Source organism: Eutrigla gurnardus (genome assembly GCF_963514095.1).
Source record: "Eutrigla gurnardus genome assembly, chromosome: 6".
Classification (NCBI taxonomy): domain Eukaryota; kingdom Metazoa; phylum Chordata; class Actinopteri; order Perciformes; family Triglidae; genus Eutrigla; species Eutrigla gurnardus.
Window position 1 is genome coordinate 7,402,599 of NC_139920.1, and position 26,392 is coordinate 7,428,990.

The 26,392-nt window shown below is 41.1% G+C and overlaps 4 protein-coding genes across 5 annotated transcripts in view; 2 read left to right on the forward strand and 2 right to left on the reverse strand.

The window, feature by feature from the left end:
* The window catches only part of magoh (mago homolog, exon junction complex subunit), a 106,795-nt gene extending 84,176 nt beyond the window's left edge, over positions 1-22,619 (reverse strand). The window contains exons 1-5 of one of the 2 annotated variants that reach the window (XM_084010655.1): positions 22,445-22,619; positions 22,037-22,095; positions 21,597-21,707; positions 20,775-20,857; positions 20,531-20,673 (exon numbers count right to left, since the gene is read on the reverse strand). In XM_084010655.1, coding sequence (XP_083866781.1) covers positions 20,574-20,673; positions 20,775-20,857; positions 21,597-21,707; positions 22,037-22,095; positions 22,445-22,535 — 444 coding nt within the window. In that variant the 5' untranslated portion in view covers positions 22,536-22,619 and the 3' untranslated portion in view covers positions 20,531-20,573. Of the gene's footprint in view, positions 1-20,458; positions 20,674-20,774; positions 20,858-21,596; positions 21,708-22,036; positions 22,096-22,444 lie in introns of those variants that run through there. The other variant, XM_084010654.1, reaches the window with a different exon arrangement.
* On the reverse strand, positions 4,291-11,066 carry scp2b (sterol carrier protein 2b). The gene is made up of 5 exons (XM_084011969.1): positions 10,924-11,066; positions 10,110-10,200; positions 7,878-8,007; positions 7,563-7,642; positions 4,291-4,977 (listed from the first exon to the last, which is right to left on the reverse strand). Exons 1-5 carry the CDS (start codon positions 10,944-10,946, stop codon positions 4,882-4,884), a joined length of 420 nt encoding a protein of 139 aa, XP_083868095.1. The 5' UTR covers positions 10,947-11,066; the 3' UTR covers positions 4,291-4,881.
* On the forward strand, positions 13,891-17,519 carry cpt2 (carnitine palmitoyltransferase 2). The gene is made up of 5 exons (XM_084011063.1): positions 13,891-14,375; positions 14,617-14,697; positions 14,806-14,912; positions 15,004-16,308; positions 16,608-17,519. The coding sequence occupies exons 1-5, from the start codon at positions 14,203-14,205 to the stop codon at positions 16,934-16,936; spliced, it is 1,995 nt and encodes a 664-aa protein (XP_083867189.1). The 5' UTR covers positions 13,891-14,202; the 3' UTR covers positions 16,937-17,519.
* A 481-nt stretch (positions 22,620-23,100) lies between the features above and the next one.
* On the forward strand, positions 23,101-25,722 carry aatf (apoptosis antagonizing transcription factor). Its single transcript, XM_084010847.1, has one exon. The coding sequence runs from the start codon at positions 23,159-23,161 to the stop codon at positions 24,806-24,808; it is 1,650 nt and encodes a 549-aa protein (XP_083866973.1). The 5' UTR covers positions 23,101-23,158; the 3' UTR covers positions 24,809-25,722.
* Positions 25,723-26,392: the final 670 nt, after the last annotated feature.

Consider the following 26,392-nt stretch of genomic DNA (forward strand, 5'->3'; position numbering starts at 1 on the left):
AAAGAGATGGAGTAGAGAACATAACGGGTGTAACCTATGAAAAACATATTTAGAGATGCCTTTCATTTGGGGAAGAGACAAGATTTGTCCTAAATATCCCAGTTATGAATCAAAAAGTGGAAGAGTAGCCTGCCCAAAAGTGGTGACAGGATATGTTGTAATGTCCCCCAATGTTTGTAGATGAGGTCACTCCTTCAATAATCCCACCTCCCGTTAGGTCCAGTATGTGAACATCTACTGCCAATTCCCTAAATCTCAACTGTACATGCAGAAAGGTTGAGGATTCATCATGGTCAAAACTTGCGTCTCTTAAATATTTGTTTGTTTTTGTCTGTTTTCCTTTTCTCACTTCCAAACCACAATTATTATCTTCTTCTGATTCAAGACAATTTCATTAATCTGTGTGTGAGCAGAAATGATTACAAAGCCTTTTCGTCATCTCCACTACCAGTTTGTTATTGTGAGGAAGGCATTGGAATAAAACAGGTCAAAAAAAGATATGTCCACGCTGCTCTGCAAAGCCTAAATGTATTAAATACATGGTCAAAATTGAGTTAATCTGGCTTTGTGATATCTGTACTACATCAACAACTAGGCTTTTATGTGAATGTAAGAGGGTTAAATAAGAGGATGGATGCCACTTTTTTTGTGTGTACAGTAGGAACATGAAGCTTAGCTTAGCATTAAAATTGGAAACACAGTGAAAATGCCAAAGGTCTGGCAAAGGTAACACATTTGGCCTATGCCACAACTTCTAAGGATCACAGGGTTTGGTACACGATTAGTCAGTCAGAAGAAAAGGCAAACAAATCTGGCAAGGAATGAACAATGACAAGGTCGAACGGACTGGCAAGGATACAAAAACACTACGCGATTATAAAGAATACTGGAACGACACAAGGTAGTAAGACGAACTGGCACAGAGGATGAGGAACACACAGACTAATACACTGGGGGGCATGAAAACCTGCACGTACTTAGAAGTAACTTACAAGTTAACATATAAAAAAAGCGTACCCTATGGTGATAATAAATGATAGCATATTTTCCATTTTTATGAACTGTCAAAAATTAAGGCATTATAACATTTAAATCTTTTGTGACGTTTACACAGCCATTTTAGGTATCAAGCAGCCAAATGTACCTGCATGTATTTAACAGCCAATTTTGAACTGAGGAAAAAAAGAGGCAATACTTTGTTTTAAGGGTCCCGTTAACCCACAAATATCCTGATTTGTTTTCTATTAATTTACTAGAAGGCAGCTGATATTTATATAATGATAAGGAAAATGATAACGATAATATTTAGGCTCAGAAAAAGAGCTATATAATCTAGTACGCATCCATGACAGAAACTATGAAAGTGTTTTCTACAGTAAAAATAAAAGCTAGAAGCGAGAGTGCTCTCTCCATTTGGGAGAGGAATGTTGCATTGAATTTCCCACACAGAGTTCAAAGACAAAGTGAGTGATTCATTAAGATCAGGGACATCTTCACAACCTGCTCCCTCGCCAGTAATACATACCTATACTTTCTTTTGAATCTAAAACTGAAGTCAAGTGCATCTGGACTTGCAGTGAATCTTCTAAGTCAGTGGTCCCCAACCATTTATGCTATGGACCACAGTTCTAATTATTTTTCTTCTAGAAAATAATTCTCTGCTTAAAGCTGTTTGTGTTGGAAGTGAACTGTGAGTTAAGACTGAAGACAATGATGGATGTTTGAACCTTGGTGGAAGATCACATGCCTGTATAGACCTCGGCTTGTGGCCTTGAATCCACCCAGAAATGGGAGAAAACAAGCTCTGATCCATTCTCTTGTTATTACTCATCATAGCCTACTTTTTGGCAGGTTGTTTCCCCCTCAGAGGAGCTCTGGTCGCTGCAACATGTTTTTAGTAAGTTTCCACTGTTTCATTGGAACATGTTCAGACAATTTTCTTCAAGCAACGGCCCCTCCAACAGATTCATTTGACGTCTTTTGAACATGTTTTTAGGTTTCACGTCATTCTTCAGTACAATGCACAGAACAGCAATGTATCATGGGAGCTATTACACCGAAATCTACACTGTTAAAGTGTGGACCCACAGCCAAACAGCCCCCACATGATCATACGTATTTGACAGTCTATGAATTACTGTTGGGATATTGTCTGCTCTCTTTGCACACAGCGGAGGTCCTGCCTGCATTTGTGTAATCCTTTTCATCTCTTACTTGGACAAACTATTTTCCACTGAGCACTGCTCTTTAAAGGGCAGGTCTCTTGTCCCATGTAGAAGTAGACAACAAACCAAGGCTTAAAGTCCCACCTAGAGTGTTTATAATGCAAAAAGTGTCCAATAAAATGTCTCAGCTGCTGCCCTCACAGTCATCACTGTTAAACCACCACCGCTAATCCCACAAGTGTGACATTTATTATTCCAGCATTTTCCAGGCACTATATGTATGTCGTCTATTGCAAATTGGAAGATTTTCAATGTTTCAATGTTTTCTGCTTGCATCGATGGAGAGATATTCATTTGGTGGTTGTTGCTGCTCTGAACTACCCGGTTCCTCTTCTGTTTGTTTGCACAGCATTGACGTGTAGCTGAATCACTGCTGTGATACATCACCATGTAGCACACATTCTAATCAGGTCAGGGTCGCGGTCACATCAGAAGGCCCTGGTTCCTAAACGAGATTGGATGAGACAAACAACAAAGCACTTTCCCCCAGGAGGCTACTGTCTGTTTGTGTCTCATAATGTTAACCACATTTAAAACTGTGACTGTAAACTGGTACGGATTTCCCTGGAAACAAAAGACAGTGCAGTGTAATTGTATGGAAAGGTAACTTTGTAGGAGATAGGCTTAGAGCAAGCAGTCACATCATAAAAGATGATTGCAAGCATGAACGCATATCATGACAGCGTGGAGGCAATTTCTGAAGAGAGGAATCACAAAATAAGAGTGTCTTGCCGAGCTTTACTCACATCTGCAGATGGACACACAGGCATTCACATTACACGTAAAGACTGAGTGCCTTGAGCTTCCTTCAGTCTCTTCATTTATACCTTGTGAACATTCTCCAAAGCCATAGATCTTTCACTGTCTCCAGTTTGTCTGACACTTGTAGCTTTTTAGGGCACAGCCCTCAAATGGTTAAAAGGATAGTTTATACCTAAAGAATTTGCCCTCTGTAAGCATTTTCCCATACAATCAGCACAGTAAAGCCTATTAGCAAATAAAGGCCCCCCTTGTATGGGTCACACTCATCGACTGTATATAAGAAGTGGATGTAGTCATCATGACATCACCCATTGGTTCCCGGACATTTTGGTTGAAATCTAGAGTTCAGTATTTTGACCGTCGCCATGTTGGAATTGTTGCAACCAGTGAACAGAAGTGACCATATTTAGACTGCTGAGAAGCAACGGGTGGATCTGATGAAGACAAGTGGCAGAACGGCACCCCTAACAGCAACCTTACTGGATCTGGATCCAGCATACCTGCTTGGTGGTATATGTGACTCTAAATGGACCATTATTTACTAAATGAACATCATGGTGTAAGAAACCTCCACTTTTCAGAAGCTGGCTGGTCAGTTGGTACTAGAGCCGTTCTGTAATAATTAGTCTCCAAGCCAACCCTGATGTCATCCCTGTCATCAGTTATTTTCCCAAACTAGACAATGCTCCTCCAGAGCCACACAACACATTAAACATTATAATAATTATTATAAAGAACCGGAGGTTGCCGCCTGGTTCTTACAAGCTGGGTAGTACTATCCATGACAAATTAAGTGAACTTTATGTGTAAAATTGGTGGAGTGGCTGTATAAGTACACATTTTGGAGGGAAAAACATTTTATTCAAAACATAAAATGAAATCTCAAACATGCACAAAAGCAGCATTAGTGACCACTGAAATAGCAACACTGCTCTGCAGAGTGAAAGTGTAAGAGCCGAGCCAAAGCTGCAGTGGAATCTGGGTCAGAGCTAGTTAACAGATTTGTCTTTCAGCCATGCTCCTCCATTTACCAAAGGAAAAACTACAGCGTGGCAGTCTGGAACAAGTTTGCTGCTGTTTTGGAAAAGGGGAACATACGCAGGCCTAGTCGAGAAGCCCTCATCTTCAAAATAAGGGCCAGCATGTTGTTAAGTCTCGTTTTTTGTGTCATTTCACAGATCGGCTGGTCTGGCTTTTTCATTTCGTCTTCAAAATGATTCTAAACATAAAGTCAATGGCATTATTTAAGGGTGTGTGCTCAATATATTGCCTGCTGGAGAAATAAACAGACCCAAGTCAAGACCACCCAAGGCACGTTGCAGCAAAGGCAAATTTATTTAGCAGAAATGTTTTGGAGATTCATACAATAATGACAATACAGCGGTTAATTGCAACCACCTTGGTTAAAATGTTGAGTGGGCACAGTGAAAAACATTTCTTAGTTGTTGGCTGAAACCAAAAAGTCTGGGACGAGGAGGCACTTAGACTGTAGTGTTGTGATTGTGGCCATGCACATCCATTTGCTCAACTCAAAACTTTTCCAGACAATACACTCAAGGACAGGCTTCTTTAACAACAGATCTATGGGAAGTTATTTAGTATCTGTAAGTAGGGGACACCCAACTATTGTGTACTGACAGAAGAACACAAGAGGGACTTGATTAGAAATCTAATGATCTGTCCATCTATTTAGTCACCAGTTACATTGGCAGGGTTGCTGATTAATCCCCTGGTCAGTCAGTGAGGTCTCTAGTAGGGAAAGTGGTTCATCCCTGTGATGAGAAGCGTTACAGACCTTTAACACTGATCTGAAACCACACTAGCTGTTAAATTCCCCGTGGTTAACTCTGTTCAGTGTTCGGTGTGTAGTTTCCAGTTAGTTCCGACGTCTCATCTACAGCTTGGCCTTGCCCGGCTGCAGCTGCAGGCTCTGGAGCTTCATGGCCAGTCCCATGTTCCCCGTGATCTTAAGTTTGCCCTGGAAGAACGCCTGTGAATCAGAGAAGGGGGGGGGGGGGCGTCATCCAGACAGTTGTGAATCTGAAGTACGGTCAGTCTGCATTGGAGAGAAATACATGCTGCTAGTTTTAAAGAGTTACGAGAGAGATTAACTCAACCCAGGGAAAAATGGGGCAGCAGCAACAACAGCTTATGAAACGTCAGGAGACTACATGACACACAGGCAGAGAGTGGGCAGAGTAACAGAAATTAATGTTTGTAGACCTCAGTGCAGGAGGTAATAATTGGACTGTCTGAGTGAGCAAACGTTCTCATTAGTAGAATTAAAAATGTTCATGCGAATGGAAGATTAGGTCAATTTTGTTTTATATTAAACAGAAATTTGAAGTGAGCTCCTCGTTTGCTCACCCGCCAATAAAACTCGAGCAGTGAATTCGTATCATCTGGCGGACGTTACTCTGTGTGTACTGCCCACACTAGGCTGACAAGAAGATGGTTGAAAAATGGCAAACATTTTTGTCCACTGATTTCCAAACACACATCTCTTCATATGTCTCCATATTGCTCTATGATCCACAAATGGTGACGTAATGACCAGTGTGGTTACCCGATATCTCATTTGTGACAGGAGAAACTTTGAAAAAACAAAAACAAACACAGATGTGTGTTTAAAAGGTTTTTAGATGATACATCTATGGCACAGAGGAACACTCACACACTCACACACTCACACATCAGTTAGTGGGATGAACTCATTGTTGGTTTGGGTCTTTTCATGGGATTTGCCAACAGCCTTATTCTTTCAGCACTAATGTTTATACTAAGATGATAGAGAATATCTGATGCTGAAAGAGGCCGAGACATCTGCTTTCCGTTATCACTTGCACCAGATCACATTTTAGGCATGAAAAAGTCTGAGCGCAGTAAATCACACAATGAGCCAATAATGATTCCTCTTAAAATCACCCAGGTGCTAACTAAATATCCTGCCAGTACAACATCCCACTGGCAAGAAACATGTTCCACTTTTTAGGAGAATGTTTGGAAAGGACAAAAAATACAGTGCAGGAAATGCCTACATGACTCAATTAGGAAAATACACTACACGTGCACTTTAGAGTACAGCAACTTAATAAGTAAGAAAAAAATAAATAAACTGTGTAGCCAATTAACACGATTGTGTTTCTAAGTCTGTATGCAGCTTTTATAAAGTGATACAAATAATAAACTAATACACACTGCACCATATTTTTCAACACCATTACATTGTCCTCAATAATATAAAATATAATCAATATAAAACACAAGAAGGTCAGATGTAGATATCACCAAGATGTCAACATCCTTTAAGACCCTATAAAGTGAATAATATTCTTTTTATTATTGGCCTCAAGCAGACTGAAATTGCTCCATGATGCTATAACCATCAGTAATCAATAACAATTGATTCCTGAAGAGGGTTGTTATTTTGTAATTTTATGAAAAGGAAAATCTTCCCATGTTATCCTTGTTTCTTCCTTTCTGTCTCTGTCTGTATGAAAACGTTTCGCTAAATGTTTATAAATGCTTGTATTAAAACAAGCATTTATAAAAATGTGTTGACCTGATAATACAAGCATATATTATATCAGACTTTTTCCATCGTTTTCTTATTTTGTTTTGTGTGCATGTACCCTCTTAGTGATAAATCAATATAAAATGTTATAAAGGAGGACTGAAATGTACAAATGTAACCCTGGATGTCCTTGAGAATTATGAACAAAAAATTCCTTATATTGTTTGTTTTTGCAATGAGGAGCCATGTTTTTACGCCGTTGCCCATCATCTGTGATGTGAAAATATCAAATTTCCACACAGCAATGCAAAGTGTGCGTGCTGATTATATTTCAGTTATGAAGTCCTTGCGAACCATAAAGCATCTCTCCTGATTTGAGATTTCATCAGACTTCCCTATTTCTAGTTTTGTAGTTTATATACAGTATATTTAAAGACAAGTTGATTGGCTGGCATGCAGTTGCTGCATTGCTCTTTTACAATGACAAAGACTGAAACACAGCAGAGAACGATAGACCAGACAGTTAACAAAGGCATGTCTTTTACTTTATATGTTGGCTACAGTCTATTCATTTATATAATTGTTTGTAGGCCTAGTTACAAGTATATTTGTTTTTATGGGCTAATTTCGTTCCAATAAAAAGGAAAATCACATTAGTAATAACCGCAGAGTAAAGTACAATATACGTCAATAATAGTTGCAAGTTTGAGGAAACTTTGACAGCTTGTGATGTCATTATGGCCCCCCCTCCCACCACGAAATATAGGCATATACAGTATCATTGAATGTCCTACGTCAGAAATGCAGGCTGCTCTGACAAAAACAGATCCGGTGTGGAAGGATAACAGAGAGGAGTAAAGAGCTTCATATGGCGAGACGCTCGGGATGTGCAACCAGTGGACGTCGGCACATTGGGAGTAAGGCAGGTACATTCTAAATACCCCCACAGACTTTTGCCTTGTGAAGACAAATATGTAAATGATGTACCAGCTGAATCAGAATCCTCATTAATACTACGTGAAAACAAGTCCACACAGACCACACTGAGACTGAATACTCACCGTCTGCGGGTTCATCTTCCCTGTCATCAAGGCCAATAAGTCTGTATCTGACATGGAAATGGTGCAATCTGCTTTCTTAGCTGCAGGGCAGAGATACACACAGCTCAACTTAAAAGCAGAGACATGCATTGCAGAGATATTAATTCAGACTTGTAGGTATTTGAAGGTGTTAAGGCAAACATCAAATAGTAATATTAGAATAAAAGTCTGTGCAGTCCAAGCATTAAAGTGCATTTCCAGCCATGGTTGAATATAAACGTGACAATAACTTCCCCACTGTCATGTGAGACATGAGAAAGCCCTGATATTGTTTACCTGCATCATTGTGAACACAGCCTTTGCCGTTCTTCACGTCCACAAACCAAGTTGCCTCCTGTCCATTTGGGCCGTCCTTTACTTTGAAGGCAAATACTCCTCCGATCTTTTTCACAAACTGCTCCCCTTCCTGTTTAAAGTACACAGACATTTGTCATTTAACTAATATGTCGGTACAAAGTGGGACAACAGATTCTCTCACTAAATATAAGCTCTGCATCAAAAATTTAAATCTGTTTGTCTGATCAGTTGCCTGAGATATTACACTAAACTGCTCCGCTGTTGCCATTTTCTCATTGATGACAAATCCCATTCATTACATAGACAGCACTGCCGGAAGGCTCAAGATGAATCTGGTGTGATTGAGGTCATCCAAAGGTAACTGCTTAAAAACACTGACTTTTGGAGGAAACCATTTGTCTGATTGAGTCAAGATAAGCTTGAAATTAATTTTGTGCTATGAAAGTCAGGCCTCAACATTATTGTCCTCTTGCCTGGGGCAAGTAAACTCTGTGTTCATGCAAGCAGAATGCCTGAAAATAAATCTGATCTATATTAGGGGCTAATAATCAGTAAAAAATATATAATAGAGAGATTGGTATTAATGCTTTCTAGTCGACAATCCCTAAATACTGCTGCATTGTGAACAACAAATCTGTTGAAATTGGCAAGAGGAGATGGAGTTCATATTGGCTAAAGAACAGAGCTAACAGCATAGCAACATTTGGAACAACTAACTTAACAACAACATAGCCTTATATAATCATGTAATTAATTCCCATCATGCCGCTCAGATTTATCCCAGTGACTGGCTTTTGTACCGACAGCAGGGCTCTAGAAAGCGACTATTTTGGGTACACGTGCGACCAAAAATTTTGTTTTTGCGACTAAATATGTTCCTTGGTCGCACCGGTGCGCCTAACATGCAGCTGATCTGTTTATGTGTGTAGCGAAATGTTGTTGTTTTTTTTCTCACAGCATACACGAAGAAGAAATACCACAGTCTGATCCAATCAGAGGACGAGTAGGGGCGGGCCTTCGTCTCTGATTGGCTCTGACCAGTCTCTATTTCGCTGAATATTGGTGGGAATAGTAATCAGGCGGAGTGACTTGAGCATCAAAAATTAAGACAACTGTCGATCATTTATTTTGATCCAAATGTGCCACCAAGAGGCTGTCTCTCCTGGAAAAGGGATCCGTCCTTTTTTGCTCTTCTTGAAGTGTTTTCCATTTGTTCACTGTTTTTGTTCAGTTTTTTCTTATCTGGAGTGAAATTAGTCTCCAAATTATGTACAAATAAAAGATAATAGATAGTTGTGTTGATTTGTGGGTAATGCTATGTGTCAAGTCTATTCTGTCTTGCCACAGTTTCATTATGAACCAAAACTATTTTACACCTCTCAAGGGGTGGCTGGCTGGTTCTTTCTGGCCCCATTTCCTCTGTAGCCGTCCAGCTCTAGACCGCCTCGAGGTTAAAGGGGCTTGTGGCTCTGGTTATGTCGTTTTTACAGCACCCTCGCCTGGACTTTGCCGTTTCCTAGGCCCGTTAACTTAGTGCTCACTTTTTGTCATTACCATTCATGGTTATAAAACCAATGTCTTTAGATCTAAATTATTTACAACAACACAGTGTAAAAGTACAATTAAAAGTCCTGCATTCAAAATGTGACATAAGCAAAAGTATGGCAGTATTAATGTCAAAATAAACGCATGATTTCAAATCAGGAAAATACAAGAAAATGTCACAAATATTTGAATTCCTCACTTGGATACACATACGCATTAAAAGTTTAAAATATGCACGGAAACATTATCTAGATTGTGACTGCTTCACACATGTTCAAATTGTTTGGCATTTGTGTAGATTGTAAAACGCTTTTGTGAGTATGCAAAATGACACACAAATCGTCGTACAGGTTTGGAAATCTCATGTTTTGCTTGTTGATCATGTAGTGGACATTAGTGACCAATTCGATTTCACTCTATAGAAACGAAGGTCTAAGGACAGAATGTAGAGCCCCTTCAGGCTAAACTGTGATATTGGGCTATATAAAATGAACTGACTTTACTTGATTTGATCAGACTTAGAAACACTGTAAATGCCTAGATGGATTGATATATGCTTTTGGGAAACAAATTAACTGAAAAACAAAAACGGTTGAGCAAAAAGTGATAATAATTATAATCGAGTTACAAGTCATCAATTAACAACATTGTACGTCATTGAATCACCTCCTGGAGCTTCTTGTTGATTTCCTGGAATACAGCATGTGCCTTGAACCCCTCCAGTCCGTCACTAGCACTGGTGATAATGGCTTGAATCCTTGGGTTAGCATCAAAAGAAAGTGATGAAAACATGGCACAGAAACACGTTTGCCAAAGAAGAAACAATCACCAAAACAATCATTCACATGATACTTCCATTCTTACAAATTTGTAGGAGCAAACATATTGTTTTGTATAGGTCTAACCACTGGATCATAGTGTGTGTTCACCCATGTCAATGTAATTTTATGAATACCACTTCCGAATTTCATATATTCACTGCACCACAGTTGGGATGTAAAAAAAAAACGTAATTCAAAAGAGCCGCATCCAGCTAACGCCATGCTGTCTCCACCTTGATGCACCTGTCAGCTAGCCGAGGACAAGCTGCACAATAACCCTAACCCTACACAATAAAGGAGCGAGTTAGCTGAACTCCAACTGTGCCGGTAGATTAGTCCACAAACAGCTCTGTAGGAAGATAGCGGTACACTACATGTTCAAGAATGTAACGTTAGCCTACTCTGTTTTACGTCAGTTGAAACTACACAATTAGCGTATGTGTTCATTACATTGTAAACAACGGCTAACGTTAGCTCGATTCTTCTTGTGTCGTATAAAGGAGCACTATGTTACGTTAACGTAACTACAGCTTGCGTTAGCTGTCTGTTTGACATGTCGTTGCTAGGCTGTAGTAGGTTAACCGAGAACAACGAGGGTGACCTCAATTCATTATTCATATTATATTATGTCACAATGAACCGATAGAATGTTTGCTTACCTTGTTGTCGGCATTTCAAGCATGTTGTTATAACGTTAAGACTGTCACGGCTTTGACAGACCAACAGACGCTCTGATAGTTAGCTAGCTTGTACTTTGCCTGCTGTGTGTCGGGCAACTACACTTCCCTGTTTCTTCCTTGTGTCACTGACCTTCAGACTCGACGTGTCGATGTCAGATAGCCCAGAGTAACCGAGGACTTGAAAAGAATATTATGTGTTACTACTAAAAGTGTCCCCTTATTTCTCAGATTAAAGGGTTTAAGTAAAGACCCTGCTACCATTGTCTTGCACATTTTAGCCCAGTCACTACAAATAATTTGTATATTAGCCTACACTTAACACACACAACTATCATTTCTGCAAAGCATCCTGCATTGCTTTGAATTGTTAATTGCATTGTTTTCTAAAGGCAACCATTGGTTTCCATTCATCAATGCATGCTATGAAAGTCAATGAGATAACTCTTCAAAACTGGATAGGTTGGGTTGGGTTAAACATGCCTTTCAGATAGTGTGTAACATAAGGTTTGCTCGCCTATCCTGGCTTCCATGGTTGGCATTTTGTGAAAGCAGTGTCAACCAACCAACCATGTCAGCATAACATAACAAATATAACTCATACAAAAACAGGTAATTGCCATCATGTTCCCACAGTGCTCTGTTGATTCACTATAAATATAAATGCTGGTTGATAAATGTGATGCAGATAAACATCAACAACCAACATGTGCATAACAATTTCCCATTACCTCTCTGCCGCTCCGTACCATTTTAATTATAGATGGATACACAAATTAAAGATATGGTGACAGGTGCATTGTTGCAAATAACTGCTGGATATGATGATACAATGAGACAGCCAGATGAGAGACAATGTGCAGAATCCTCTAGTTTATAAAGGCGATGCAAAGAGAGAGGGTACGTCTGTAAGTGACTCTGCATTTAAGATACATGGCATAAGTGAAGGCAAATATCAGAAAATGTCACCAATCTAATGGCAGCTGTGCACCCAACTTAATCACTTTCTCAGCTGACATAAAGCCAGGGGATGCCGTCAATTTTATTGTCATCTTTCTGGAGTGGATGTTTGGAGTTTCAGTTCAAACTAGTGAATTTAAGGCAACAACAGCCCCTAATCAGGGAAACACTGCACTCTGCTGGCCAATGGCCCACATAATATCACTCATCATCTTTATCATTGTAAATAACACAATAAAATATATATGTTTGAAATGTACTGAGACACTATTTGTAATGAGGTAAATACCTCTGTTAAAAGGGAGCTGCCTTCCTTTATAAAAGAGGTCACATCTGAGGAATATAGTTATGCTCACTGTCAAAATGTCAATGGGATTTTTGGATTGCATTTTGAATGATACGGAAGTTTGAGATAATCAGATTTAATTAGGCACCTATTGCGCTGGGATGATGCACAGGGAAATGTTCCACATATGATAAAAGACATTTGTTTCGATCATTTAATAATCGTGACGCTGATGTCAGACTCTTCAGTTTGGGCAATGATACTAAATTCTGTTGTTTGCATAACCAGGCTGAATATTGAAGGCTTCCACATCAATAGGCTATTTGAGACTCGAACTGGACCCTCAATGAACAACATCTGCCTCGGAGGGTTAAAAAAGGAGATGTCATAGCCGTTGCACAATCAGAACATAAGGATGATTGATTCATTTCACTGAGGCGTCCAGGGGGAGGGTCTCATAGTCGCTACTGTATGGGTGGGAATAAAGATTTTGCATTTTTGGAGAATATCTTTAATAAAATACCATGAACAAATGTTTTCTGTTTAAAATCACGCATTCAAGCGCAATCAAAAGGACAACCATTGAATGGATCCCAGCTCATGTAAGGTTATAGGGGAATAAGGTTGATGAGGCAGCAAAAAGAGCCATCAATAGAAAGAAAGAAGATGTTGAGGTGTATGGAAGGGCAGAGTGTAAGAGCTTGATACAGAAAGGAATAGCCAAACTACAAAAACAGGAAAAAGCAAAAGCAATGGAGAAGGGAAAACAAGGGCAGGTTTTACTTTTCAATACAGCCAACACTGAGGTGCATATTATAAGAATGGGAAGAAGAGATACAGTACAGTGATAACCAGGCTGAGGCTGGGGCAATGTGGGCTAAATCATGGGCTGGCACTGGTTGGTAAGCACCCAAATGGAAAGTGCATCTGTGGAGAGGCAGAGACTGAGACATGTTCTGATGGACTGTTACAGACAGACAGAGATGTAAGTAGATGGCGCAAGGCGGAGTCTGCAGCGTAATTCACCGGGGGCCATCTTGCCACAGTCAACTATTCTGGTACGTTCTATGGTAGCTGTCGTAAAGTGAGTGATCTGCACAAACAAAAATACTCTTAACTCGCTGGAATCTTGACGTTGTGGTTTATTACAAACATTATTAACGTGGCTATGATTCAGGAAGCTTGGACATGTTTCATTTTCTATGAAAGTCCATTATAAGTATGCAGTATCATAACTACATCTCTGACGTTTATAACAAACCAAACCGTTTAAAAAATCGGTTGAAATTGAGCAGGCTATGGTTATTTCAATAGTACATGCACCATAGACATTCATGTTGTCAGTGGGTGTGATGCATGTGGCAACAAGGCTGCCATGTGGCAACGTCAGTCTCCATTGGCCAGCAGCGCGGGTGAAACATCTAGCCTTTGTATGTCTATGGTTACAGATACCACACAGGAGAAGCCTCATGCAGGCAGAATTTACAAAAATTGGCGTTACTGAACATTCAATAAAATCAATACTCTAGATGAGGATTGAACCCAACCATTGGCGATCTACAAGTGACCTGTCGAGGGCAGCCATACGTCACTGATACGTCTAGTCTGCCGCAATACTAAAAGAAGAAGAAGAAGAAGAAGTATAAGCAGCAGCAGCTTCGGTATCTACAGAAGAAGAAGAAGTCACGTGACCAGTTTACCGGCTTAACTTCCTTTTGTCAAATCAGTTCATATTTGTTTATTTTTTGTTCTTACGTGTCATTGAATTGCGAGTGCAACAAGTCGAGAGTGGGTTTGTGTGAGGCACATATATTTGTCGAGTTGACGCACCCCAAGTGCCAAGTTTATTTTAAATGTATCAGTCAGCTAATGCTACTTGCTAATGTTGGCTAGCTATCGTAGTTATTGAGGGTGAGGGCGGTTACACGGGTGTCTTTGCTTATGCCCGTTAGCATTAGCAGGTGTGCTTTACGTGGATTGTAAGGAAGTAGGTATTCAATCTGCCAGCTAACGCCATGGCCAGTCTGCTGCCAAAATACGTTTCCTCTCTGAGGAAATCCGGAATTAATTTAAGAACTGCTGCTCTGGGCATCAATACGCGAAACTACAGCAGCGAAAAGGTACATTCAGTCGAGTACTTGCACCAAAGTGTTGTACCATCGATGCATTACCAGAAGAGTCTACCCAGGTAAGGAGCCACATGTGGAATTTTTCAGACACATTTTTGACAGTACTCTTGACATAGAGGTGGTAGTCAACATAACTTCTGTGTAATCTAAACGACCTCTTCGTTTAAGAAGACGAATGTAGGTGAAAGTGCACACTTGATGTTAGGTCTATCACCACTAGGGGGACATGACATGACATGACATTGAGATATTGGACTGTTGTGAAGCTACGTTTGATCACTCGTTTTTGTAATTGTTAAGGCTGCCCATACCGAAGCTGGAGGATACTGCTAGGAGGTATTTAGCTGCCCAGAAGCCTCTGTTGGATGATGACCAGTTCAGGTACGTTTTTAGAAAAAATAATCAATATTTCCAATTCAATCTTTTTAAACTCACTGCTCAATTCTAACTTGAGTCTTACTTGAAACAATCTTCATTGTGTATCCTTAGAACAACGGAGAAACTTGCTCAGGATTTCCAGAACGGTGTGGGGAAACAGCTGCATGAGGAACTGGAAGCTCAGGACAAAAACAATAAGCACACAAGCTACATCTCAGGTGAATCTGCCATTCTGATGATAACCATCCTGAATTTGATCACAAATGTGTACAATAATGCAATCTTGTTGAATAACTTCTTATCTTTCAGGACCATGGTTTGACATGTACCTTTCTGCTCGTGACTCTGTGGTGTTGAACTTCAACCCCTTCATGTCCTTCAATCCTGACCCTAAAACGGAGTACAATGACCAGCTTGTGCGGGCAACTAATGTGGTGTGTTCAGCAGTCCGCTTCATGAAAACACTGCGAGCCGGATTACTGGAGCCAGAGGTTTTCCACCTCAACCCAGCAAAGAGTGACACAGACGGCTTCAAAAGGTTCATCCGCTGGGTCCCGTCTTCTCTGTCTTGGTATGGAGCTTACATGGTGAATGCTTACCCCCTGGACATGTCTCAGTACTTTCGCCTATTCAACTCAACTCGGATCCCTAAGATTGGGAGAGATGAGCTCTTCACAGAGGAGAAAGCACGACATCTCCTCGTAATGAGGAATGGCAACATGTATGTGTTTGACGTTGTAGACAGGGATGGGAATAAAGTGAACCCTGCAGAGATTCACTCCCATTTGAAGTACATTTTGTCCGACCCAACGCCAGCAGCTGCCTTTCCTCTCGGGGTCCTGACCAGTGAGAACAGGGATGTGTGGGCCGGGCTGAGAGACAAGCTGATATCGGCTGGAAACGCAGAAGATTTACGGCTCGTTGACAGCGCCCTCTTCTGTCTCTGTCTGGACGATGAAAGCATGAGAGACCACATCCACATTTCCCACAACATGCTGCATGGTGATGGCTGCAACCGGTGGTACGACAAGTCCTTCAGTGTTATTCTGACCAAAGACGGACAGGCAGCCATCAATTTTGAACACTCCTGGGGCGACGGCGTAGCTGTGCTTCGATTTCAGAATGAGATCTTCAAAGACACGACAGAGCAGCCGCAGGTCCACCCGGGCTCGGCTGCTGCTGCTGTGGATTCAGCGTCTGCTGTGCGCAGACTGCAGTTTAACCTGGACAGCGAGCTGGAGAATGGCATCAAAAAAGCCAAGGATAACTTTGACTCGGCTGTATCAAAACTCACCATTGATGCCATGGAGTTCAAGAAAGGTGGCAAGGCACAGTTGAAGAAGAGCAAGTTGAGTCCAGATGCTATAGCCCAGCTGGCTTTTCAAATGGGTTTCCTGAGGCAGTATGGACAGACGGTAGCCACATATGAGTCCTGTAGCACTGCAGCATTCAGACATGGCCGCACAGAGACCATCCGGCCAGCCACCCTTCACACAGAACGATGCTCACACGCCTTTGTTCGCCAGCCAGGCAAACACAGTGTGGAACAGCTACAGGCCATGCTGACCGAGTGCTCTAAATATCATGGGCAGCTCACCAAGGAAGCTGCTATGGGTGTGTATAAGACATGTCTACTTGTTTCTGAAGGATTACAATTGTGATATTTGTGAACTATCCAAGGTATTGTCCTGTAGACGCATTTTTAAGGTCCGTCTCTGAAAACATTATCTGAAGGATTTTTATTTGTCATTAAGCTTACTATATTGGTAATTTTATAAGGTGCTTAGGACATTTCTAGACTTAATAACTTCTAATCTGTTATTACAAAAAAAGATTTCAGACAAAAATGGTGTCATAACACACAGACACCCTCTGGTCTGCTGAACTCACCATTGCTTTTTGTATCTCACTAGGTCAAGGTTTTGATCGTCACCTGTTTGCCCTGCGATACCTGGCCAATTCAAAGAGCCAGGCTCTGCACAGCCTTTACACAGACCCAGCTTATGCTGCCATCAACCACAACATCCTCTCCACCAGCACCCTCACCAGTCCAGCTGTGAACCTTGGTGGCTTTGCCCCGGTGGTGCCTGATGGGTTTGGAGTTGGCTATGGTGTCCATGAAGACTGGATCGGCTGCAATGTGTCAAGCTACCCGGCTCGCAATGTCCACGAATTCTTGCAGTGTGTCCACAAGTCCTTAGAGGACATTTTCACTGTCGTGGAAGGAAAGCCGCTCGGCTAAGAGTGTTTGTCATCAAAATGTTTGTTTTTATGGATCAGTGGTGAGTGCAATCATCATTCTCAGCTCTCAAATTGTTGATTCACTTGCAGACAGTGATATGAATATGAATATGAATATTTAATACAGAAAAAAATATAAACAGATTTACAGTGGTTAAAAATATCTCTCTATATATATATTTTAGTTATTAGATGATTGGGACTTGAAATTAGTTTTTTGAAGGGGTTTATCTTGTTAATCAAAATGCATGGGATTTTTGAATCATATACATTTTTTTTAACAAAATACTGGAAAGAATGTAGTCTTCACATTAAACTGATTAAATCCGAGACATTCGTTTGTTAAGTCAGCAGTGTACTGTAACCTGATGTTGGGTGTTTTATGTTTATATAATACTGTGACATGTGAAAAGATTCAGAGTGCTTGTTATTTATGCAGCAGGTTTTTTCGATACAGATTACAATATGGGATCAGCTTCTGTGCCTTATCAAAATTATTTAAAAAAAACATTTAATTTAATTTTCATAGTTCATCTGTACAGCCTCATTGATGTGTTGAATGTATTATAAAATAAAACTGAACTTAAATTAACAGGAGCGATGAGTATAGTGGTTGTGGTAAGGTGCCCGTTCAGCTCTGCGAAGGCATTCCCTGTCTCTGCAGTCCATCAAAAGGGGTTGTGCTGAGGTGTGAAAGCTTAACAACTGAAGGGTGAGGATGGAGCAGAGCAGAAACGTTCACTGAACGCTGCTGAAACTAATCCTTTAAAGGTTGAGGATGTGATTCTATTCAGAAACACTTTCTCTCATATTACTTGGAAGTTCTCGTAACGTACGAATAGCAATGAATACATTAAATGCACTGACATAAAAATATAATTAAATTGTCATCTGTGGCAGGACTGTAATAACCCCGTCCAGTTGGGCCGGAGAAAATAATTTGACGGCCTGCCTGTCTGTCAGTGGTTTCTTCCTGAATCCAGTTCCATGTGCAAAGGCTGTGTGTAAATGTTATTTATCTTTATGTTGTAATAGAGTATTATATTCCTTTCTTTTCAATACTGGTAAATTACTATCTTACCTCATGTTGGTCTTTGGCTGCTCCTGATTGAAATCGAGGCATCTGATTGGTCGAGAGACTGACCGGAACACCAATCTTCAAAGTGGAGGTCTGATATCATCATCATAATTGGCCCTATGCTGACAGTCATGGTGGTGTGTTGAAACATAAGAATGTGTCCTTGACGTGCACTCCTTGATTTGTTTTTATGCTTGCTTCTTTGGGCTTCTGCTTCTTGTTTAGGTGTTAGTAATTGTGCAAAATCACTTAAACTATCTTTTTGTTTTAATTCATTGTGTTGTGTATGTGTATATGTAACAGATTTAAGGCTGTTAACATCAAATGTAGGTTCAGATTCTCTGCCACACCGACACAGTGAGAAAGACACGTTCATTAAAATAGTTCCTTTATTTATAAACATGATTTCAATAAATATAATGTCACAAATAATTACTTTCCTAGAAAATACACAACAAGTAAAAGTAATGTCCTAATACGGTCAGTCCAGCAGTCGCTTCCATGAGTCCAATCCTTGATTCGGCTCCTAAGTGTCCTTTGCGCCGGAGCGTCAGGCTTCAATAGTGTGGCCAGCCGTATGCAGTCTGGCTCCAAAATCCAGCACCAGGTGATCCAGTCAGCTGGAGAGCCAGAGGAGATCTCCGCAGCGCAGTGCCATCTGACGGGGAGAGAACCGGTTCTTCTCGAGGATGCCTCTGGGGGCACCTCAACTGTACCTGGTGTACAGTTGAGGTCATTTTCACTGTCGTGGAAGGAAAGCCAATCAGCTAAGAAATGTGTTTGTCATCAAAATGTTTGATGTTATGGAGCAGTAGTGAGTGCAATCATCATTCTCAGCCCTCGACTTTGAAATCATGACATTTTTCGAACATAATACTGGAAAGAATGTGTCTTCCTATTAAACTGACATCAGTATCTTAAGTCAGCAGTGTACCGTCGTCTGATGTTCGATGTTGACTGTGTTTATATAATACAGTGACAAGATACTGAGTACTCGTTATATTATTAATGCAGCAGCGTTTTGAGATTAGGATCTTTTCAATACAGAATACGGAGTCAGCTTCTGTGCCTTATCAAAGTGTTAATTTAACAGCTCAATTGTCACTGTAATACTGACTCACTGATGTAAGAATGTATTTTGAAAAAACTTTAATTACATTTGCTCCATTCTTTCAGAAATGTTCGTATTGTGAGAACGTCATCCCATTTCAAATTGCTATTTTACTAAATGGTATTTCTATACACTAGACCATCACTGACAGGCAGCTATACTTTATTTTTCATTAATGAACTACTTTATTTTAAGATGCAATTTTAAAATGCTATTTAGATTTTTAAATGCAGCACTTATTTTCCTTAAAAAGAAAATAGTACATATCTACAATATTATATATCTGTATAGTTAAAGCTGGGGTATGTAATGTTGGAAAGCTAGCAAGAGAGCTAGCAAGATTTGAAAATAGGTCACACACTGATGTTGGACAGGAAGTCCTGGCTCTCAGTCTCCACTCTAATTCATCCCAAAGGTGTTCTATCGGGTTGAGGTCAGGACTCTGTGCAGGCCAGTCAAGTTCATCCACACCAAACTCTCTCCTCCATGTCTTTATGGACCTTGCTTTCATGTTGGAACAGGAAGGGGTCATCCCCAAACTGTTCCACAAAGTTGGGAGCATGGAATTGTCCAACATCTGTTGGTATGCTGAAGCATTCAGAGTTCCTTTCACTGGAACTAAGGGGCCAAGCCCAGCTCCTGAAGAACAACCCCACACCATAATCCCCCTCCACCAAACTTTACACGTGGCACAATGCAGTCAGACAAGTACCGTTGTCCTGGCAACCACCAAACCCAGACTCATCCTTGAGCTAATCTGAAGGCCACATGAAGTTTGGAGGTCTGTAATGATTGACTCTGCAGAAAGTTGGCGACCTCTGTGCCTCAGCATCCGCTGACCCCGCTCCGTCATTTTACGTGGTCTACCACTTCTTGGCTGAGTTGCTGTCGTTCCCAATCGCTTCCAGTTTGTTATAATCCCACTGACAGTTGACTGGAATATTTAAGAGTGAGGACATTGTGTAAGGAATTCACTGAGCTCCTGAGAGCGACCCATTCTTTCACAAATGTTTGGAGAAACAGTCTGCATGCCGAGGTGCTGCTTTTATACACCTGTTGCCATGGAAGTGATAGGAAGAGTGAGCGAATCATTTTGGCAATATAGTGTATATCCAGCCATCCATATACAGTATATCACATCACACTAAATGCAATTTAGACATTATGATGTTCCGGACCTTTGCTTAAAGACAGTTTCTCTTACTGGACCTGTTTGAATTTTAGTTGAATACCCCTGCACTAGACCATAATATAGAACATAAAGTATACAATTCTCATTGAAAGGTTAAGCATAGTGTTGATGCCAGCAAAATAAACCTCTGCAAACTAGTATATTTTTCTCACCCTTTATTTAAAATAAAAAAGTTCCACCAAAAGCAAATTTACAAATGCAGTCATACAACAACAGAAACATTAGCTAAAGCATGTAAAATTGAGAAAATTCCACATTTAGATGGGCTTGATTTTGAAGTGTAGGCCAATGAGACTGAAGACGAGACATTTCAGATCTTGCACCAGGTAGTAGAACACGCGAAGACCTTCAGGGTCCCTGAAAAACAGTGCAAAGATTCAAAGTTTTTTTTAAAAGCCTGTTCACCATTGACAAACATTCAGTGTCTAATTTCCCCATATCCCGGATAAAGTACTCACTTTGACTGGTTGACGTCAATCAAAGAGCCAATTTTGGATGTTGTGAATGAAATGTGCTCGTCTCCAATGACGATCTCCAGTTCCTATGAACAGTAGGACAAAAACAGGCACGTTATATTTCAAGTGGAGCTGAAACTGCATTTCATGAGTATCCAGCATCTGATGGTAACATATTTCTGACTTAAATAGGACAGACAGGTGGGAAATAACATTCGGCAAAATGTTATTATTTTATTAATTGAGCTCAATTATCTATCTCTGTGTTGTTAGAAGTTGCAGATTGTTTGAAGGATGGATGGATGTCATTATTAGTTGAAATTGGCTGGTTTTAGCTGATGTAAGTATGTGTTTATATTTTGTTTACCAGGAAGGAAAAACATTGGATCTGGATTTTTTTTTTAATACAAAAGAAATACCCCCCATATAGTACACTATGACCAGGGATGTGATTTAAAAAGGTAATCTTTACAGCTGAGTGTTAAATTAATCTTAGTAGCTAACTGTATTGGTAGCAAGGCCATGGTAGTGACCTGTCAATGACACGGTACCCATGCCCTAAACTTAGCATTCCCTGCTCTTGCATTTATTTTACTCAAAGTGGGACCATAACTTACAAAAATCATGTTGTATTGAAGGGGATTTAAAAATAGTAATAGAGACCATAACGGATCATTGCAAGTTTAAGGCACTTCAGCTTGGCTTCACTTTTCAGAAGAGGAGGTTTCTTCCTGGAACTATACACATTTCAGGACTGCAGAGAATATGGGTAAACATGTTCATAAAAAAGAAATCTGGTCACTGATGATGAATTAAAACACAAACCTGTCTGCCAACTCTGTCGGGGGGTGGCCACAGAGCATCATCTTCCTTGGTGATCTCACTGTCATCAATGATCCTCTTCAGCTCCTCCATCACACTTTTGTGTACATATGCCTGGGTTGGTACACAGAACACAGATGGACCCGGTTAAACATTGTGAATGGTGGAGCTGCCCCATAGTGTGAGAAATATTATATAAGCAAATATTGATTATCTTAAAATCAAAATATTGCGATTAGTACTTGCTACGAATAGTGTTTTGACAAAGACACAATTAATTCATTTCTGCTTGGTTGGCCTACATGAAGGGGGGACTACGACTTTGAAACAGTGATATCTTTGAATTAAGTCAATGGACGACAATGTAAGGAAGCCCAAAAGCATGGATTGCAGATATTTCGATTTTGAGTAACGTTAGTTACGTCTTTATAAGCACAACATACCTCTTTCCTGATCATGACGTCATTTTTGTAGTTGCTGTTGTTTGCGTACCTCAGTTTACCTGCAAGAAAATATAAAATGTACAGGAGAAATGAAAAAACAAACAAACGATGTAACACTTAACAAAAGTCAGAGTTCGTTAACATCCCTACAGGCCACATGGCGCGTATACGCTAGGGGGACATGGATTAAAACATTACAGCACTCAGGATACTTTTTATAGCGGTATTAATTAAATATATACAGGAAATATCATAATTTATAATACAGTGGAATGCAAAGAGATCATTTGGCGCTCGCAACTCGTTTCGAGTGCGCTGCGGCCTAGCAGTTACCGGGTGGCGAGCGACGTTAGCTTAACGCAGAAAGCTAACACACTTGCACTAACGTTACCGCCAAACTGAACTTACCGTCGGGTCTGAATTCAAATTCCAAGAATTCATGGCCAAACTTTCCCTTGTGGCCAACATAATATCTCAAATAGAAGTCGCTTGTTGACATATTTTCTCTCCGGTAAGTACTCTTCCCGGTCAAGTCTGCGGGACAAAACTCCGCTAGAAAGAAAAGCTATGAGCCTCGCCACAGTTGTACGCATGCGCACTGCGCAGACGTATCTAAGTTTGTTAAGTTCCTCCCCGAATCTCGTCTTCCAGGAAGTTCGTACTATACTGTGGCCGTACTTAATATCCCTCAAATGAACTCATACACCATTCGCCATTTTACATAATTTCTATAAATGTGGAATGTGGAAATGACTGCAATCATCTCTGTATCATATTTAGTTACTTAAAGGTATAAGATGCACGACTTTTCTCCTAAAACATATGTATCGACTGAAACAATCCCTCCAATCATCACCCTGTGGAAGTGTGTTGTGGTATCTGCCTTAAGAGAAACCATGCTCTCGGTCTATAAATCTCCTCTTCATTTCTTATTTTGCGGTGTTCGGGACGTTTCTTAAAGTACGGTTTCACTTCCGCCCTCATTTAACTGCCTGAAAGACCAAACCCAGGGCGTAAAAATATCCCGCGAGGGTCGTCGCATATTACTAACGTCATCACTTTCCGCACCAAGGAACGGTTCGTCCGGACTACAGTACACGTGCGGTAGTTGTACACTCATCAATGGCCGGCTCCTTTTCTCAAGAACTCGAGGATTTGTTGAATCCTTTGCCCAAATTTGCCGATCCAGAGGATGATGGCGACGAGGCGACCAAAGCCAAAGTGATAGAAAGCTTCAACCAGGACGACGGTGGACATGGGCTCGGCCTCAGCTCCCTGCGGAAGCACAACACATCCCTACTCTCAGAAACGGACAGACGGTATGTGGGGAAGACGGTCTCTCGTAAACAGCTGCTTTTGGATATTGAGGCATCTGCTAGTGAGGAGGAGGGGGATGACGATGAGGAAGAAGACCGCATTGAAGAGCTAGAAGAAGTAGAAGCTGATAATGATGACGAAGATGATGATGATAATGACGAAGAAGCTGATGATGATGATGATGATGATGATGATGATGATTTAGAGGATGAGGAGTTGGTGGACATTGATGCCAGTAAGAAAAAGGGCAATGACAAGACGTTTTCTCTGGGAGTCGACTTCCACAAACTGACAGAGGGCATGGATGACCTGGGTGTGAGTGAAGATGATGACAGCGACGGGGAGGAGAGCGAAGGCAGCGATGAAGATGAGGACGAGATGGAAGAAGATGATGAAGACGGCGAGGATGAGGGAAGTGTCCGCACATTTACCAAAGAGAAGGTAGACGAGGAGGTGGAGAAGGGGACAGCTGTGAAGGACCAGCTGGCCCTGTGGGACCAAATGCTCGAAGGTCGGATCAAAATCCAGAAAGCTCTGGTGATCGCCAACCAGCTTCCACAGCCGCAGAGCTTCCCAGAGTTCAAGAGGAGGGGTGGAGCTGAGCTTGCAGGGAAGCTGAAGAACACCCACAAAGCTTTGAAAGCTCTCCAAAGGTCCCTGCTGGAGCTGCACGATCAGCTGCTGTGCCAGAATGCAGACACGCGGTCCATCGCTCAGGGGAAGTCGCAAGCTCAGAGTGGGGATGAGGAGATAAACAGTGAGGAGGATGAAGTGGTGTCAGTGCAGGAGGTTGGAGCGCCCAAACGAAAACTGGAAATGGCAGAGTATCCGGACTTCATGGCCAAGCGCTTTGCCGCTTTCCAACCTTACCGTAACACCACGTTGCAGAAGTGGCATGACAAAACCAGACTGACTATGGGCAAAAGCAGCAAGGGTTTCGGGGCGTTTGACAGGAACATCTTGACCCAGGTGGAGCAGGTGCTGATGGACAATGAGAGACTGGTGCGGCGCACGCAGACACGACGCTCAGAATACAGAGTCCTGGGGAAAAAAGAGGTGTCTGCTCTCAAGTCCGAGACCGTCCCCACAGAGGGAGAGGAGGTGGAAGAGCAGCTGAAAGCAAACACGCATCTAAAGGATCTGGACGAGGATATATTTGATGATGATGACTTCTACCACCAGCTGCTAAGAGAGCTGATAGAGCGCAAGACGAGTGCAGCGGACCCCAATGACCAGGTGGCTATGGGCCGACAGTGGCTCGCCATCCAGAAGTTGCGCAGCAAGATCAAGAAGAAGGTAGACACCAAAGCCAGCAAGGGCCGAAAAGTCCGATTTCACATCCACAGTAAGCTGGTTAATTTTATGGCCCCCATCGACCACAGCTCAGTGAGTGATGAGGCACGCAGCGAACTGTATCGTGGCCTCTTTGGTCAGAACTCCACAGTCAGGGATTGATGTAAAGGAGACGCTCATGTACAGCACATGCTCAAGCAAAGTGCCAGGATGTAAACAAAGCAGTGCCTTTTTTTCCCTCCACGTATCCTGGAACGATGCGGAGCAGCAGCTTGTGCAACGTTGGAGTCTGAGCCTGCGTTTATGTGCTGTTGCCTCATGACCTTTTGTGATCAAATGTGTGATACATACAGCAAAACGATATGAGTGTTAAGTAGATTTGAAGGGTAAACAATTAATGTATCAATTGTTCTTCTATCACTAAGTCTGAAATCATTCAACTAAAGTGTGTGCTTCAAATTGTACTAACTGTCCAAACATAGGCACTGTGTCCCAAATCCAAAGACACACACTGTATACACTATATGTATCTTAATAGTATACTGCTTTTCTAGTTGGTATACAAGAAGTCAACATTCTCTATTGTCAAACAGCAAAATTATTTTTCAGAACAAATTATTGTTTTGTGAGATTATTCATAATCCATCCACAATTATTAAAAATAAATTCCAGTTGTGAGCATCTTCCATTTTCCATGTTTGCTTTGCTTTGTGGGAGAATCAACATCAACAGCACATTAAAAAATAAAGGCTTCCAAATCACTTATTTTCTTTTTACTTTTAAATTGTACTGCAGCTACACATACAAAGTATGATCTGTTGCATTGATGTAGTATGCACACATGCTACTTCCTCATAACATTGGATCTTAACTTTTGACCCTCTTGCTCATTTATCCATCGCGGCACGACATTTCAATGAGCCGTCATCATGCTGTGCTCAGTGTCGGCACCTCAGATCGTTGTGATGTTTCTATTCAATTCAATTTTATTTAGTGTCATATCACAACTAAGGTTATCTCAGGACACTTCACACAGAGCAGGACTAGAACACGATTGTCAGAGTTTAGGCAGAAATGTCGAGCAGACCAGGCTGTTGGGTTCCATCTGCATTTGGTGTTGGCATCCTCCGCTGTGCAGAGGATTGTGGGTAAGAAGAGCCTTAAAAATGCATGCTGGCATTTGCATACTTCAAAATGCAAGCAGATGCTGGAGGACATCCTTGTATTTTTGATATACTGTATTTTAAATACTTGGGTCATACCACATCTTTTGCTGGCATACCAAATAGCGCGTGGGTATTGGAGGGGGCCATGAGTTTTCTTCATTTTCTCACTTAAAGTGTGAGAAGTGAACACACCATTGGAAACCATCTGAGACTGGGTGTGGATCCGGGACACAGCTGAACCATAGCCAGCATCATGAGACCAAGTTCCCCCAACAGATCCCTGAACCATCTGAAAATGTTGACCACACACCAAACATTAGGTGTGGAAGTTTTTATAGTAGACATTTTGACTCACTATTAGCTGAATTCACATCATATAATGTAAAGTGTAGTGTGGAGAAAAACCAACCCTATCAGCCTCCCACTTGTAATTCTGAGTCAAATATATCAGCAATAACTGACACCAAGAATAATATCCTTGAAATAATGTGATTATTCCCCTGAAATAAATCTGACCTCTGTGTCCTCAAAGGTGACAGCCATTGCAACTGCATTACTCCTCAGTTTTCGTAACATAAAG

Excerpts from the sequence above, each read along its gene's own strand:
- scp2b (XM_084011969.1), bottom strand. The coding sequence starts at position 10,946 with ATGCTTGAAATGCCGACAACAAG. Across the intron at positions 10,201-10,923 it reads CTTGAAATGCCGACAACAAG|GATTCAAGCCATTATCACCA; the intron begins GTAAGCAAACAT and ends TGCTAACCCAAG. Across the intron at positions 4,978-7,562 it reads GGAAGATGAACCCGCAGACG|GCGTTCTTCCAGGGCAAACT; the intron begins GTGAGTATTCAG and ends TCTGATTCACAG.
- cpt2 (XM_084011063.1), top strand. The coding sequence starts at position 14,203 with ATGGCCAGTCTGCTGCCAAAATACGTTTCCTCTCTGAGGAAATCCGGA. Across the intron at positions 14,698-14,805 it reads TTGGATGATGACCAGTTCAG|AACAACGGAGAAACTTGCTC; the intron begins GTACGTTTTTAG and ends GTGTATCCTTAG. Across the intron at positions 16,309-16,607 it reads CACCAAGGAAGCTGCTATGG|GTCAAGGTTTTGATCGTCAC; the intron begins GTGTGTATAAGA and ends GTATCTCACTAG.
- aatf (XM_084010847.1), top strand. The coding sequence starts at position 23,159 with ATGGCCGGCTCCTTTTCTCAAGAACTCGAGGATTTGTTGAATCCTTTG.